At 59.0% G+C, this 14,949-nt stretch overlaps 2 protein-coding genes and 1 pseudogene across 2 annotated transcripts in view; 1 reads left to right on the plus strand and 2 right to left on the minus strand.

The window, feature by feature from the left end:
* Positions 1–1,382, plus strand: part of LOC108532227 (rho GTPase-activating protein 27-like) — a 3,016-nt gene extending 1,634 nt beyond the window's left edge. The window contains 3 exon segments of the mRNA XM_017876153.1: positions 820–899; positions 1,044–1,177; positions 1,352–1,382. Coding sequence (XP_017731642.1) covers positions 820–899; positions 1,044–1,177; positions 1,352–1,382 — 245 coding nt within the window.
* A 3,385-nt stretch (positions 1,383–4,767) lies between these two features.
* Positions 4,768–7,157, minus strand: LOC108532228 (rho GTPase-activating protein 27-like; annotated as a pseudogene).
* Positions 7,158–9,798: 2,641 nt separating this feature from the next.
* Positions 9,799–14,571, minus strand: PLEKHM1 (pleckstrin homology and RUN domain containing M1). Its single transcript, XM_017876154.1, has 4 exons — positions 14,465–14,571; positions 13,655–13,718; positions 13,020–13,120; positions 9,799–11,823 (listed from the first exon to the last, which is right to left on the minus strand). The coding sequence occupies exons 1-4, from the start codon at positions 14,569–14,571 to the stop codon at positions 11,253–11,255; spliced, it is 843 nt and encodes a 280-aa protein (XP_017731643.1). The 3' UTR covers positions 9,799–11,252.
* Between the last annotated feature and the right edge of the window lie 378 nt (positions 14,572–14,949).

Here is a 14,949-nt window from a genome sequence, read left to right on the forward strand (position 1 = left end):
TGGACACAGTCAGCTCTAAGAAGGGCAAAGAAAATAGGTCTATGGAGCTAAGCAATGAGGAGGCAAAGGCCTAAGAATGATATAATGGACTTTGGGGATTTGGGGTGCGGGAAGGGTGGTGGGGGGTGAGGGAGAAAAGACTCCACATTGGGGACGGTGCACACCACTCGGGTGACGGGTAGACCAAAATCTCAGAAATCGCCACTAAAGAACTTATTCCTGTAATCAAACACCACCTGCTCCCCACAACTATTAAAATAAACATTAAAAAAAAAAATAGGTCCAGAGTGAGGTCAACTGCTGAGGCCTGGGAAGGAAGTGAGGGGCAGGTGGGGCCCATCTCAGGCCCTTGGGGCTGCAGGGAGCCAGGGACTAAGAGGTGAGAACCAGGCGCAGGCTTCAGGGAGACCCCAGAGACCATGTGGCCTACAAGGGAGTTGGGGTGGCAGGGAGATCTCTGGGGGGACAGCAATGTGGGGTGAGGGTGGGAGGGGACCCACATTGGAGCTGCTGTCTCCTAAGTCAGGTCCTAGGCAGGCAGAGGGGCTCTGGGACAGCCCGGGGCTGCAGGTGAGCCACTGGGAGGGAACTGGGGCAGGTGCGAAGAAACCGGCAGAGCCACCCCAGGGCGGCTGCCCCAGCTGGGGGGTGTGGGTGGGGTTGTTGGAGGAGGGAGTACAGGCAAGGGGCTAGCTGGAGTCCCCTCAACTTGACCTCAGCTTCCTGCTATTACCAAAGCCCCTTGCCAAAGGCCCCTGGCTGGCCATGAGTGGGGACAGGTGGGTCTGTCCCAAGGCCAGTTCCTTTTCTCAATCACAGCGGCCTCGGGCTGCCCTCGGAGTTTGTCCTGCCCTCAGACAGTGGGTGCTGGCCCTGGATCCAGAGGGGAGGGGCCCCAGGTAAGAAAGTGAGGGGAGAGAGTGGGGAAACTGCTGTGGCCACCCTCTAGTCCCCTAGGGACGAGGGCTCACTCACAGTTCCCATTGGAGGAGGAGTAGAACTGAGGGCCCCAGGCTCCTTCCAGTCCGCGCTGCCTGTTTCAGGTGTGGCGCCTCCAGGGCTGCTTGTATGAGAAGGTGCAGCAGTCTGGCTGGAACTTCCCTCCCAGCGGCCAATGCTCCAGCAGCAGTGGCAAGCTCCAGGCCAGCCCCACCAGCCTGAGCCTTCTCACCTCTGGGTGGGGATGGTGACCGCACCCTGCAATCCCAGAGCCAGGACCGCAGCCAGGGGAAGGCCCCTTTATTGCACCGCCTTTGGCCTGGCTTCCATGGGCTCCCTGAGTGGCCTCTTTGGGGAGGGGAGGAGTCATCCCTGCTTACCTCCCCTGACTCCCTCTCTCCCCTCTCACAAGGGTTTGCTTCTGCCACTTCCTGGCTGTGTGAGCTTCGTCCTGTCACTAAACCTCTCCGAACCTCTGTTTGTACTCAGGGCAAATGGAGGTGTCCATGCCTGCCTTCCAAGCTGCTGGGAGCTTAACCCTGGGTATAAGCCTTTGAGCAAGAGCCCACAGGACTGTTAGCCCCTTTGGGACTGCATCTTACCACACTTTGTCCCCAGTGTCCAGCACGGTGACCAGCCCACACCAAGTGCTCAATATGTGCGACTAGAGTGCATGGGGAGTGACAAGGCTGTAAAACACCATCCATGGCAGGAGCTCCTCTGTTCTGGGGTCCCTGGCCCTGCCCAGTAGCCTGCCCTAAGCCCTGAGCTGCTGCCTAGTAGACGGGCGTCCCTACACACTCCCCTGTGCCCCGTGCCACTGCCATCCTCACATCCTGCCCCTCTGTTCTGCACCCACTTTCTTCTGAGATTCCTTCTCAGCAACGACCTCCTCCCCATCTTCAGCCTCCCCATCTCCTGCCCACCCACCTGAACCTGAGGACCACGTTTCCATCGATGACCTACACCCCTCTGGTCACACGGTGTCTCTCTCCTCCTGCCCATTGTCCACACGCTCAATTTGCACCCTCACTTCACTCCTGACCACTGCCCTCTGCCTTCAGCACGCCCCGACCAGCTGAGCTTCTAGTGGCCACTTCAGGTAAGTGTTATATGGCCTTTCTCTCACGTGACCTTCCTGTGCGTCCTTCTTCTGGACACTTCTTGTCCTCTGAGCCAGCACTCTCACACTTCTCTTTCCTTTGTCTGGCACCTAAATCCAGGTGGGCCCCAGCTTTTCTTCACCCTACTCCTCCCCAAGTTGCCCCCCACCCCAACCTCAGTAAGCAGCACCACTGTCTGCCCACGAATGCCAGCTGGGAATCTAGAACTCAACCCGATTTCCCTCCCACCTCCCTCGGCCCCAAGCCCTGCCCATCCACCTCCCAAACCTTTGTTACCATCACATGACCATGAGACCACCAAGAGCTTCGGCCGTGCTTGAAGCCCTGGCCATAGGGATTTTTTTCTCAATCCCACTCCTGTCTCTGCTAAAAGCCTCACAGCAGCTGCCGGATAAAGTGCACATTCCTGGCAAGCGCCCATGAGGCCCTGCCCGGGTGGGCACCCACTCCCAACCCTACGCTCCACTCCTGAGCCCCGGCCCCATGTCTTCTCGTACTGACCTCCTATCCAAGAGGGCGACTCCCCAGGAACGTGGCTGTGTCTCAGCCCTCTCCAAATCCGAAGGCTCACCAGGGCTTGGGAGGTATCCAGCCAGTTCATGCCTGATGCACGAGTGAATGGGCCTGGAGGATCATGGTGGGAAATGCCTCCTGGGACAACTAAGGGCAGGGGTGAGGTTCCCTTGGGGGGCAGAACCAACTCCCTACCCTGGACTTTGTTGGGGTGGAGCACCAGGGAGACCCACAGCTGCCTCTTGAATAACGCTCCGTGCAGGGAACGTGGTAGTATTGCACCCATCGCACAGGGGAAGAAACAGGACCAGAGATGTAAAGTGACTTGCGGAGGTCACACAGTGAATTAGGGCCACCAGTGGGGCCAAGGAGCAGCCTGTCTCTGGCCAATGTCCTAGATCCCCCCCTAGGTAAGTCCCCTGCCCCATCACCTGTGCCCCTCCCCCCAGATGCCACTGCAACTAGGAACCTGCTAGGAGCTGGAAGAAGGATGGGCAGAGGGGCCACCTGGCAGGCGCCCTGGCAGCCTTCTCAGGAGATGTCAGGACCTGGGCAGTCTCCTTCCTCTTTGGTCCTGGGGCCTGGGGTGGTGGCCCTTGGGCAGACTTACAGATCCCTGGCTCACAGGTAAGGGACTGCCACACCTCTGCCCTTTTCAACACACACTCTGTGCACTCTGTCTGAGCCAGACCCTGGGCCAGATTCGAGGTTCAAAGAACAAGGCCATTCTCCCACCTCCAGGGTCTCCCCTCAGACGGGCAGGCACCCTCCCACCGTCACCAGCACAGAGAATGTGGAGAGGCCGGGAAGTGCACCACCGGGAGCCTGCGCAGGAAACTGAGGGGCGCTGGGGAGAAGAGGGCTGGCATCCAGCCACCCATCCCAGAGAAGCTGCCTGACCCGCCGGCAGCGGCACGAAACAGGAACCAGCCGCGGTCCCCAGCCCCGCCCGTCGGGTGCCGTTCTCCATCCTGGCCGCAAGGCGGCGGGCTGCCGCTGCAGGAGCCGGAGAGAAGGCGGCGCAGATTCAGCGAAGCCAAACGAGGACGACCTAGAGAGTCTGGGTGGACCCTCTGTTACTGCCAAGCGCTTCGAAGCCTTACCTCGTTTAAGGCTCACAACCCTAATCCTTAGGTGTTGTGCTTACACCAGAGGACGCTGGGCCTGGGGAGCGTCCTCGCGTGTAAATTAAGTGGCTGTCCGCAGCTGGCAGGTGACCCAGCAGAGTCCAATTCTCCTTTCCCCAGCCTCAAAACCTGAGCTCTGCATTGTAACGAGACGGGCGGAGGGAAGACCCAGCAGCGGGCCTACGTGTCTCCTTCGTCTGGGCATCCCGGACTCAGTCCTGGCACATGGTGGGCATCAATGTTCATGGTAATGACATCAGGCACAGAGAAAGAAATTAGGGGCTCCCAAGTTTCAGAAGTCATCTGTCCACCCCCTCCCTTTGGGCTAAAGAACAAACCCAGACCCTGAGTGAGGAAGGGAACTGCCTCTAGATCATCACACGGCCGGTGGCAGATGGCAGAACGGTTCTGAGCATCCTTTTTTCCCCTTGGGCTGCCCCTCCCTGAAAAGTTCCTAAAGTTCAAAATGTCAGGGTCGCCCAGAGTGTTCTGGGGATGTAAGAGTGTTTACAAAACATGCTCTATTTGCGATTTCCCAGATTAGTACAACTGGATTCTGAAGAGGAAAAAAAAAAACAACCTTACTTAACCGGACGTCTTTCTGAAACAAACCCATCAGGAGTTCTTTAAAAAATGAAAAATAAAAAGGAACTGAAATTCTGGAAGCACCCTCAAAGGGAAGCAGATGCCAGACTTTCACATCCACCCTCTCATCTGATCCCAGGCTCCTGGGAGACGGGCAAGGCTGTTGAGCTGGCGGCAGGCCCGCAATCCCCTGTTCCGTGCCCAGATGCGCTTCGGAATATAGAACAGCTGGGACTTGGAAAGCTATCGTGAGGTGCCCACCTGCTGTAGGTTACATTACCTCCCATCAGGGCTTGGGGCAGCAGCCGGCTATCGAGCTTATTTGCATTTCTGCAGCAAAATATGAATATTCACACAAGCGCGATAAATAAAGACCATCAACAGCCTCACATCAGTTCAAGCGCAATTTTGCCACCAATTGGATTACGAAAAACCTTTTGGGCTTCCAGGGAGCTTTGGAGCCTGGGAATTGCAGATGAGGGACTGGGGGCCTGCACTGTTTCGCGGCTGTGGAGAGGGAGCTTATCCGAAGTCTTCGGACAAAGGTGGGCGTCGTGCCCGACGCTGAGCGGAGCAGGTCTCCTCGCGCCCAGGCTCCCTGCGGGCGCGGTCCCCAGTGAGCCTCCCCGCCTCCGCGCCCGGGGTCGTACCTGCTTCGTGCTCTCCTCCCGCGGCGGGCCGCGCACCTCCTAGATGGCCTCGTAGACGTTCTCTGAGTCGCTCCGCGCCAGGGGCAGCAGGCACACCCAGGACACCGCCACGCTGCAGGCCTTGAAGCTGCCGCTGCCTCCGAGGTGGCCGGCGGGAGGCGAGACGGCGGCGCGCGCCAGGTAGTCCGGGGACTGCGCGGGCCGCACGGGCGCCGCGGGCAGCAGGTACAGGCTGGCGGGCAGGCCGGGCGCCAGGCTGCTGCGNGGCCACTGGGGACCGCTGCCGCCGCCGCGCTCAAGAACCGGTAGTCATAGGAGAGCGGCTCGGGGGCCGCGGGGCCGGATGGGACCTGGCGGCGCGGCAGTGGCAGGGTTGTCCAGCGCAGGCAGCTCGCGCACGTACTGCGCGGGCAGGTAGAAGGGGCGGCCGCCGGGCTCGCGCCGCAGGTGCCACCGGTCCTCGGTGCTGCGCCACAGCGGACGGTAGAGCTCATTAGGCGGGATGGCCACGCGGCGCCCATTGTTGCCGGTGTACTCGAAGGCGTGCACTACCAGCACGTACACGTCTCCCTCCACATCCGCCGCCATCGCGGCCGCGGCGTTTTCCTAAAGGCAACAAGGAGGGCCGCGGAAGTCAAGACCACCGAGCCCGGAATAGTCCCGCACTCAGGGACAGGCATGGGTTCGAGTCCCGATGCTGCACTTGCCGTTCGTCTTCGGGCCTCAGTTTTCCCATTTCTAAAATGAGGACTTGCATAAAATCACATCTGAGGCTTCCATTCTTACACTCAGTGCTGGAATTAGGACAACCCCTTCATTCCGTGGGGCTGATTCTAAGATTTGAGCCTCGCTTTAGTCCTGCGTTGGGGAGATTGTGGGTAGTCTTGGTCCAGATCGACTGCGAGGGAAACCTTGGCTTTAAAACGAGGGGTGATTGCCTGCTCTAAGGTCGACACCACTCTTGCTTAATAGTTGACTGAGCCTTAGTTTTCCCGTCAGTCAAGTGGGAAAAGCAGCCCACTTCCTGCCGTTCCCCGGGCCCTGTCCCACCTGTACGCCTCCCGCCCGCAGAGAATCCGCAGAGGGTACCGTAGCACCGCCTCCCTCCGCGAGCCTGCGCCCCGGCCCCTGGGTCGGGGTTGGGATGCGGGCTCTGCAGGCGCCCTGGTGAACAGCTCTATTTGGAGGCTGTCCCTGCCCCGCTTAGTCCGAGGGCCTTGGTGTGGGGGCCTCCGCTGTCAAGGCGGGGGAACCGGTTCTCTCGGTTTCTCTCTCCTTCCGCAGCTGCTTCAGCGCAGACGTGACCCCTAGCCTGGCCCGCCCCGCCCCCTGCTCTCCGGCTCTCACGCCGCCCCCGAGAAAGACTGCCCGCCTGCCCTGGGACCCCTACAGTGCCTCCACTAGAGTGGCCCCTGGAGAATGCGCTCTGAGATAGTGACTATCCGTACGGAGTCCCAGAGCAGGGGCCCCCAGAGCTCTCCAGAGTGGTCACAAGCCCCACTCCCGCCCCGGCTCCAGTGTGTCAGGGATGGGGGAGAGCCTAACTAAATCTGCCTGCGTCCCTCCACCAAAGCCATGAGTCGGTGGTCTCCGGAAGTGCATAGCCCCTCCAGACTCCCACACTGACCACACCTCCTCCTGCTTCCTAAGGTGACCCGGACCAGGGGCCAGGAGACCGTCGCTGGCCGAGGCTGAGGGACTGAAGAAGCAGGGTCCAACCGGGGCCCCCGTAGGGCTCCTTCGCCACTTTGTCAAGGGTTCCTTGACGAGGAAAGGGTGTACACTGAGTCACTACGCACACTGGGCCCCGGAGGCGGGGTCATCGAGCTGCCCTGAGCCAACAAACCCCAAGGTGGACGCTGCCCCCGGCGCCGCTTCTCCCTGGACCCCGCAGCGCACTGACGTCGGCTGGGCGGGTCTCAGGGAGCCCCAGGGCCCGGTGGGCGGAGCCGGCAGGTTAGGCCCCTACCATCGCCCTGGGCGGGGCTTCCAGGGGCCAGGCCGGAGAGGCTGCGCGGAATCGGAGCTGGCAATGGCAGCAAATAGGGACAGGGACGCTCAGGAGTGCTGTCACCGATACCCAAAGCAGCTGTGTCTGGGCGAGGCGAGGAGGAGCCTGAATCCCTCTGCTGGGGACCTTGCTGGGCATTGGGACGAGGCCCGGAGCAGAAGGCCGGGGCCGGGAGCCAGAAAGGCTGCGTCTGAAGGGGTGCTGGCTGGTCGCTAGCGGAGCCCAAGAAGGGTGGGGCTGCCCCTGCCCCGTCTCCCCCCTTCCCTTCTCCCCTGGGGATTTGCTGTCCCGGAGTCCCTGCGTCCCTCCCGCGCGCGGCTCTGGGAATGCCGGGTTGGGGCTGGTTGTCTCGTGTGGGCGTTCCTGTTCTCGGGGAGGTTATTCGCATCCTGAATCACCCACTGCGAGCCCTTCCAACCGGATTGCAGACCCGCCACTCCAGGTCCACCTGCCCCACCGGGGCCTTTCCCGGTGTAGCCCGGCCGGGCCTGGAAAAACTCCGAGCGGGATTCCCAGCGCAGAGACGCCCAACGGAGCGCAGTGTCTCGGGCTGGATAAGAAGGGGACCTAGTTACAGCTCCTTCGCCAACCTGGGGGAACACAGAGAAGGGGAGGGATTGGTGGGGGCCGGGAGGATCCCTGGAGCACGAGATCGCACCCGTCGCCAGGAGGTCCCCTGCGTCCACCGCCCAGGCGACGCAAGCTACAGCGGCGCCAACGCCTGGGTCGGCACTGGGGGCCTGGGCCTGCTCCCCTCCCGCCTCCAGATGGAGGGCAGCCCTTCGTCTACCTTCTCCTCCCCGTGGGATGAGGCCTGCGCAGCTCCCGCCCTAGCACCGCCCTAGCACCGAGACAAGAGGAGCAGGCGCGAGAAGCTCCTTGGTGCGGACCCGCCACCTGCCGCACACTTTCCTCCCCATCCTGCCCCTTGCCCCACACCCACCCCACCTCCCACCTCAACCCCCGCTCGGCGGCCCACTGCCTGCCCGGGCACTTCGGGGCGTCCGCTCGCCGGCCTCGCCTCCACTTGTCCCAGTGGGTGCGCGTGGGCTCGGTGTCCAGCGCTCCCTACTCCACCGCGCGGTTCCTGCGCTGCCCGGTTTCCTATTCAGCAATATAACCAGGAAGGCACCGGTGGAGAGCGCCTGGCAGGACTTCCTCCCGGACTGGGTCTGGGCTGCAGTTGCGAGAGACAATCCCCGGCGTCCTAGCTTCCTGTCCCCTCTGGGCCAGGCCAGCGCCTGAAGAGCGAAGACGCCACCCCCTCCTCTGCACTTCCCAGGATCCTTGGCCACACCTGGCTGTCTCCAGGGAGGAAGAGGACGCGGGGCTCAGATGGTGGGACTGAGAACGGAGGGAGCCTCCCCCAGCAGCTTCTCTTGGCCAGGTTACCCTCCCACCATCCCCAACTCCCTCTTGATCCTCAGAAGGAGGGTCAGCCTCCAATCTGTCCACAGGGTAAACTCAGAACAACCTCCTAGAGGCCAGGAGGCTAGCCCCAGGGCCGTCTGCCTTGGGGGTCTTCTGTTTGGGAATTTTCTGCCTCTCTGGACAAGCTGCCTCGCCCTGATGTGACCCTGCACTCACTCCAGACATCACAAGCCCCAGCCCCAGCAGACCCCTTGCCCTCAGGGGCCCCAAAGAACAGGTGTGCCTGTGGACCTGGCTGTGTGTGCCAGGAGCTGGCTGATTCAGGCTAGTGTTCTGGGAGGAAAAGGGGCCCGCAACCCAGGCCATGGCCCCTCTTGATACCACCTCCTGGGGGTCCAGGGTTGGGTGGGAAGCTGAATCTGGCCACGCTAGTTCTGGAACTCCCTTACCTCTGTATCTTTGCCCCTGCTAGGCGTTGCCATCCGTGAGTCCCCACTTCCTCTGATAATCTCAGTGTGTCTGAGGCTTGGTGGCACCTTGGGACCCTCCAGGGTAGGCACACAGCAGAACTCGGCATCCGTCTTTGGTGCCCAACATGCTTAGAAAATAGTGACTGAAGAAATCTTCTCTCCCTCCCTACCTTTTACGTCCCTCCCCACCTGCAGCACAGCCAGGCAGCACTGGCAGTGGCCATGGTCTTTGGTGGGGTCAGGCTGCTATGATGCCCCACTCTGCTGCTTGGCAGCTGATAGGTCTTGGGAGTTCTGCCTTATCTCTGCAGCTATCAATAGTAACACTCACTTCACTGGATTATTGGGAGAATTAAATGAGGTCCACTAAGCAGAGCTTACCACATGCCCAGCACAGCTATTTTTTTTTTTTTTTTTTTTTTTTGAGACGGAGTCTGGCTCTGTCACCCAGGCTGGAGTGCAGTGGCACAATCTCGGCTCACTGGAACCTCCGTCTCTGGGTTTAAGTGATTCTCCTGCTTCAGCTTCCTGAGTAGCTGGGATTACAGGCCCCTGCCATCACGCCCAGCTAATTTTTGTATTTTTGTACAGATGGGGTTTCACTATGTTGGCCAGGCTGGTCTTGAACTCCTGACCTCAAATGATCTGACTGCCTTGGCCTCCCAAAATGCTGGGATTACAGGCATGAGCCACCGCGCCCACCTATATCAGCTATTATGACACTTATGTGATGAGCTCTTGGGGGTTGGATTGAAATCTCCAAACCACCCCTCCTCCTTTAGGCAGAAGAGAAGGGGAAGTCACAGCTACTCGTGAGGCTGAGGCAAGAGAATTGCTTGAACCCAGGAGGTGGAGGTTGCAGTGAGCTGAGATCATGTCACTGCACACCAGCCTGGGCAACAGAGTAAAACAAACAAAAAAGTTGGGGAGAAGGGGAAACAAGTGCCCTCAGAGGCGCTTTGCTGAGGATGGAGAAGGGCTGAACCCATTGGCAGGGCAGAACCAGGTCACGTGCCGTGGCCCTCCACTGGGCCTCCCTTTCCCAGTTTCTCTTATCTTCTCTGGGCCTATCATCTGCTGTCCTTGGGGGAAGCTGCGGCAGCTAGATGGGCAGAGGATGCCAACTTGTAATCTGAAAGGGGACTTCAAGGACAGGAAATCTCAGATCTGAATGTTGTTTATTTCCATGTCATTTTACTGCAATCTGATTTCCCTGAGAATTAGTCTGTTTCCGAGGGCACCTTCGGGAAGAATCCTCACAGGCCCAAGCCCTCCCCAGGCCAGGCTCCTGCCCACTCAGGGATGGGGCAATGAGGGCTCTGACGAGGCCAGGCTTGTGATGGAGAGTTAATGTGGGCCATGGCAGGTGCATAACCCAGCTCCCGGCTTAGGAGGCATTGGCATCTGGGCACGGGTGTGTGCCATGACCCGAAAAAGCTGTGCGCAGCCTCCACTTGCCTGCCACTGCCGCTTCTGTTCTGCTGCACAGGCATCCAGCTCCAAGGCTGGGTGGGTGGCTCAGCAGCCGATCGCCCCCAGGGAGGGGTGAGGGTGGGCTCATCTCTGACAGTGACAGGGGGATCTCCACCTGAGGCCTCAGACTCCAAGCTGAGCGCAGGTAAGACAGCTAGGACTGAGGGCCTGCTGGGTCCAGGAGAGGTGGGGGAAGGCGACAGACAGACCAGCAAACCCACATTTCCCCGAAGCCTGGAGGGTCCGAGCTTCACTTCAAAAACAATTCCAGGCTCCCACCCCAGCCCCAAGGCCCCTTCAAAGGCAGTCCTGCTCTGGGGAAGTTCTTCAGTCTCCATGTCCTGGCTGGGCAAGTTCAATGATGCTGTGGGAATTCATGGCTTTGTGAGGCCGTGGCTGCATCCACAGGGCAGCTCCCCTGCAAGCCCCGCACAGCTTAGGGCGAAGGACCGGGTCACTTCTCCACAGTGCAGGGCCGGGCTGCCTGCCCTCTCTGGGGTCCTGCCTGTCTGTGCCCTGGCAGGGGTCAGTCAGGCAGAGAGTGTGACCCCAGGCGCCCACCGAGGTGGGCCTGGAGCATCTGCAGCAGCGCCCCTGTCTATAGAGGAGTGAGGATCGGGGGTGGGCAAGACAGTGACCCTCCCTAAACCGAGGAGGGCTCAAAGTGCTGACAGTGCTGGTTTCCAGTCGCTTCTCCTTCTCCTAATGGGGCCAAGGCCCCGGGCTAGAGAAGAGCTAGGGGCTCTGACGCTGAGAAAGGGGTGGGCTCAGCTGGCGAGAGTGGGGAGTAAAGAGGAGACAGAGACGAAGTGGGGTCACCAGGACTGGCCCTCCCCTGCTGAGGGGCAGTTTGGCACTGGCAATGAAGGCAAGGAAAGGCACCGGGTGGGCCCTGTCCCAGCAGTGGCCTGCCCGCCAGCCACCCACTGCCTCTAGGCTAGGCCTGAATGACTCCCGTGCATCCGCTGGGGGGTGAGAATGTCCAGATTTCATGGGTGACTCACGTAGGGTAAGAATAAAAAAATACTTTCTGTTGAAATATGAATGGGAAAAACCCACCTTATAAAACAAGACATTTTAATCAGGAATGTGGAATTGAAAATGCTCCCCAAGCCTCCTTTCCACAGTGTTTGGGCAGCCCTAACGGAGGTGCCGGGATGCTGGTGAGCCAGGGCCTGGTGAGTAAAAGACCCTGTCTGCCCAGAGACAGGGAGCATCTGGTGGTGGCCACGCCTCCTGCAGCAGAGGGGTGGTGAGGGGGCCAAGGGACATCGGAGGAACGTCCTGGGCTTTCTCTGGAAGGCCAGTGCTCTGGTCACATTTGAGGGTCTTCCTGACAAGAGGACACAGCTGTGACACGGTAAGTATCCTGGGCTGATGGCAAACCCAGCTGGGATGGCTGAGCCGCACTCAACCCCGGCCTTCAGAACGGGGTCAGCAGATGGGCATAAGGTGAAAACATTCTGTTCCTGGTACTTGCGCCGGCGGGCACAGCGGGGGCAGCCCTTCTTCACCACAGCCTGGCAGCTCTGGTGGAAGATGGTCTTGCACTCGGCACACCTGGGGAGAGAGCAGCACGCCTGCTGGTGCCAGCTGGGCTGGAGATTGCCCTGTGGCCACGCTGGCCAGCACTTTTGACCAGAACCCACGATATGGCTGTGACATACTGTGTAACCCACGCACGCATGCCGTGCCTCTCCGTTCCAGAACAGGAGATTCTTGAAACAGTGCTTACCGATATGTCACACAATGCACACTGATTTTCTCTGTACTATTGCAGTTTTTAATAAATCCTCCTTGAAATTCATTAAGGATTTATCGTATTTAAAAACATTTACTTATTTATTTTTAAGACAGAGCCTCACTCTGTTGCCCAGGCTGGAGTGCAGTGGCACGATCTCGGCTCACTGCAACCTCTGCCTCCCGGATTCAAGCAATTCTCCTGCCTCAGCCTCCCAAGTAGCTGGGATAACAGGTGCCCACCACCACACCCGGCTTTCTTTTGTGGTTTTAGTGGAGACGGCACTTCACTATGTTGGCCAGGCTGGTCTCGAACCCCTGACCTCAAGTGATCCACCTGCCTTGGCCTCCCAAAGTGCTGAGATTACAGGTATGAGCCACTGAGCCTGGCCAAGACTGTATAATTTTAAAAACTCAGCCCCAGGCCCATTCAGGGCTGACTCCAGGCCAGTGAACACCGACAGAAAAAGAACTAATGTTCCCAGTTCAGTTTTCCACTCCCACATGGGTTGCAGGAAGGTCTGGATGAATTTCTCCACTGAGAGGTTGCTGATAATGAGCAATAACTGGGAACAAGAGTGATCATTTCAGCAACAGAGGCAGTGGTAGTGGCAGGTACCACCCACCAGGTGCCAACTTTGTGCCTGGTCTCATGCCAATAGTGCAGAGTGGTAACTCATACAACCCTCCTCAACCCATGCATACACTGAGGCACCAGGAGGCTCCACTCAGAGAGTCGGCAGCCACCTCTTCTTTAGGAAGACAGATGGTTCCATAAAGGCAGAGGAGTCCTGGGAGAGCTTGTCTTGCCCCCTGAGCTGGACCGGAGCTGCCCATGACTGCCCAGGGCATGGACTGCCCCGAACAACAGCACCACCCCTTGGCACAGCACAAAGCGGATGTTCAATACATTCCTGCCCATAGAGCGAGGCCTGCTGCCCTGCGTGCTTGGGCCAGGCTGTGGGTGTGGGGAGAAGGGTGGGGCTGGGAGACGGCTGGCTGGGTGTCCCGCATACCTGACTGTGGTGTCAAACTCAAAGGGGAAGGTGATGTCGTGGTGCTGGCAGATCTGGCAGATGAAGCCGCGCTGGGTGCATAGGTCGCAGTTGTAGACGTGCTGGGAGGCAAATTCGATCAGGGCCTTGAGGAATCCTTTATACACCCTGTTTGCCATCTGCGGAGGGCTGGTAAACTGAGGCCCCAGGCCTTTCAAGCAGCTGCACTGAGGCACCATGGCACCCTGCCTGGAGAACTTCTACCCCCAGTTTCCATGTGTGCAAGAAAAGAAAACCTCCCTGAGTCAGGCTGAGCAGTGCCAGTGTCCAGCCCGTGGGCACTGAGGTCACTCAGGGCTAATGGGACTCACAGATGAGACCCGACTCCACTGTACCCTCCCCCTGGGGAAAGGAGTATTCCAAACTCTCTTCCTATGATCCTGGGGTTGCTGGAGTGCTTGCTTATTCCAGGGTGCTGGGGGTATCCGTCCCTGCCCAGGAAACTGGGGCAGCAGGGTAACCCACCCAGAGCTGCAGAAAAGCTGCAGACTGCTGTCTTCAGTAAACTACAGACACCCCCTCCCATCTTCCTTGCTGACTTCTCCAGGAATGAAGTCTCTCTGGAGGTCTGGGCGGGGGAAGCAGGACACTCTCACCTGCTGGAGGTCAGCAACACTGAACCTATGCGGAGACTCCAAGAGATAATTCCTGTGGTTGAGCCTTCAAACAAAACACAAGTGATTCTTTAGAGCGGTTTCCAAGACCCGGGCCAACCTGTGTTGTTTGTTTTCATTCCCCTGGCGCTGCTCACCAGGCAGACACCTGCCGCCTGGGCGGGGCAGGGGCTAGGAGCGCAATTCAGCTTGCCTGGGCTTGGGACCTAGTCTTCAAGGTAACTAACTAGCTGGTGGGACCTTGGGCACATTACTTAACCTCTCTGAACCTTGGGTTCCCCTGTCTGGGAAATGGAGTTGTCTGGATTGACTAACTTATTTAAAGCATTTGACTTGGTGCCAAGCTCCCAGTAAACATGTAATTAATCATGAGGAGGAGGCTGGGTGCTGACACCTGGGACCAGGAACTGGGCTAAGAGCTTCATACGCATTCATTCATTTGATCCTCACAATAATCCTGTGAGGCTGGTACTATCACAATCCCAATTTTGAGAAGAGGAAACAGAGAGGTTAAATCACTTGCCTGAGGTCACACAGCTAGTAGGTGGGACAGCTGAAGATTGAACACAGGGGCCTGGCTCCTGAGCCTGCACCCTTGTCCACCTGCTGAATGCCTAGAGATGCAGGCTGTTGTCATTATTGCCACCATCACATACCAGGGACAGTGCTGGGGACAGCAATGCACAGGATATGGCCTCTGCCCTCCTGTGGCCCCTGGTTTGGCCAAGGGACAGACATTCAAGTGTCTGGTTTCAGTGCTACACGAGAGCAATTGAGATGTGTCCTAAGTACAGCAGATCCCGTTTCAGAGGTGGCTGGGGCAGCAGAGAACAAGGGCTCAGCCGCCAATGCAGCTCTAGTTTCCACAACACCAACAGCAGGGATCCACGGGGCCCCATCCTGAGAGATGGAGAGGAAACACCTGCAGAAAGTACCCTGGTGCAAAACCTGCCTGACCTGGCTGTGTGTGTCTGTGTGGGTGCTGGCGGTGGGAGGTTACTCCAAGTCAGAGGATGCTTGGGAACCTGCCCCAGGATGCCCCCGACATCTGGGGACAGGATGGTGCCAGCCCTGGGTCTGGGCCTCCCGGGTGCAAGCTGTGGAGCATCTGGAATGGGGGCTTGGCCTTGTCCCAGCTGGTGGCCTCAGCTGTGGTCCAGGGGAGCCCAATCCAGGGTAGAGACGGTGAGTCCCATCAAGCAGCCACAAAGCCCAAGATGCCAACTGGCCCCTTGGTTTACCATGCTGGTGTCCCCACGGAGAGGAATTAGGGGGCA

This window comes from Rhinopithecus bieti, unplaced genomic scaffold, assembly GCF_001698545.2.
Source record: "Rhinopithecus bieti isolate Rb0 unplaced genomic scaffold, ASM169854v2 scaffold_10088, whole genome shotgun sequence".
Taxonomy (NCBI): domain Eukaryota; kingdom Metazoa; phylum Chordata; class Mammalia; order Primates; family Cercopithecidae; genus Rhinopithecus; species Rhinopithecus bieti.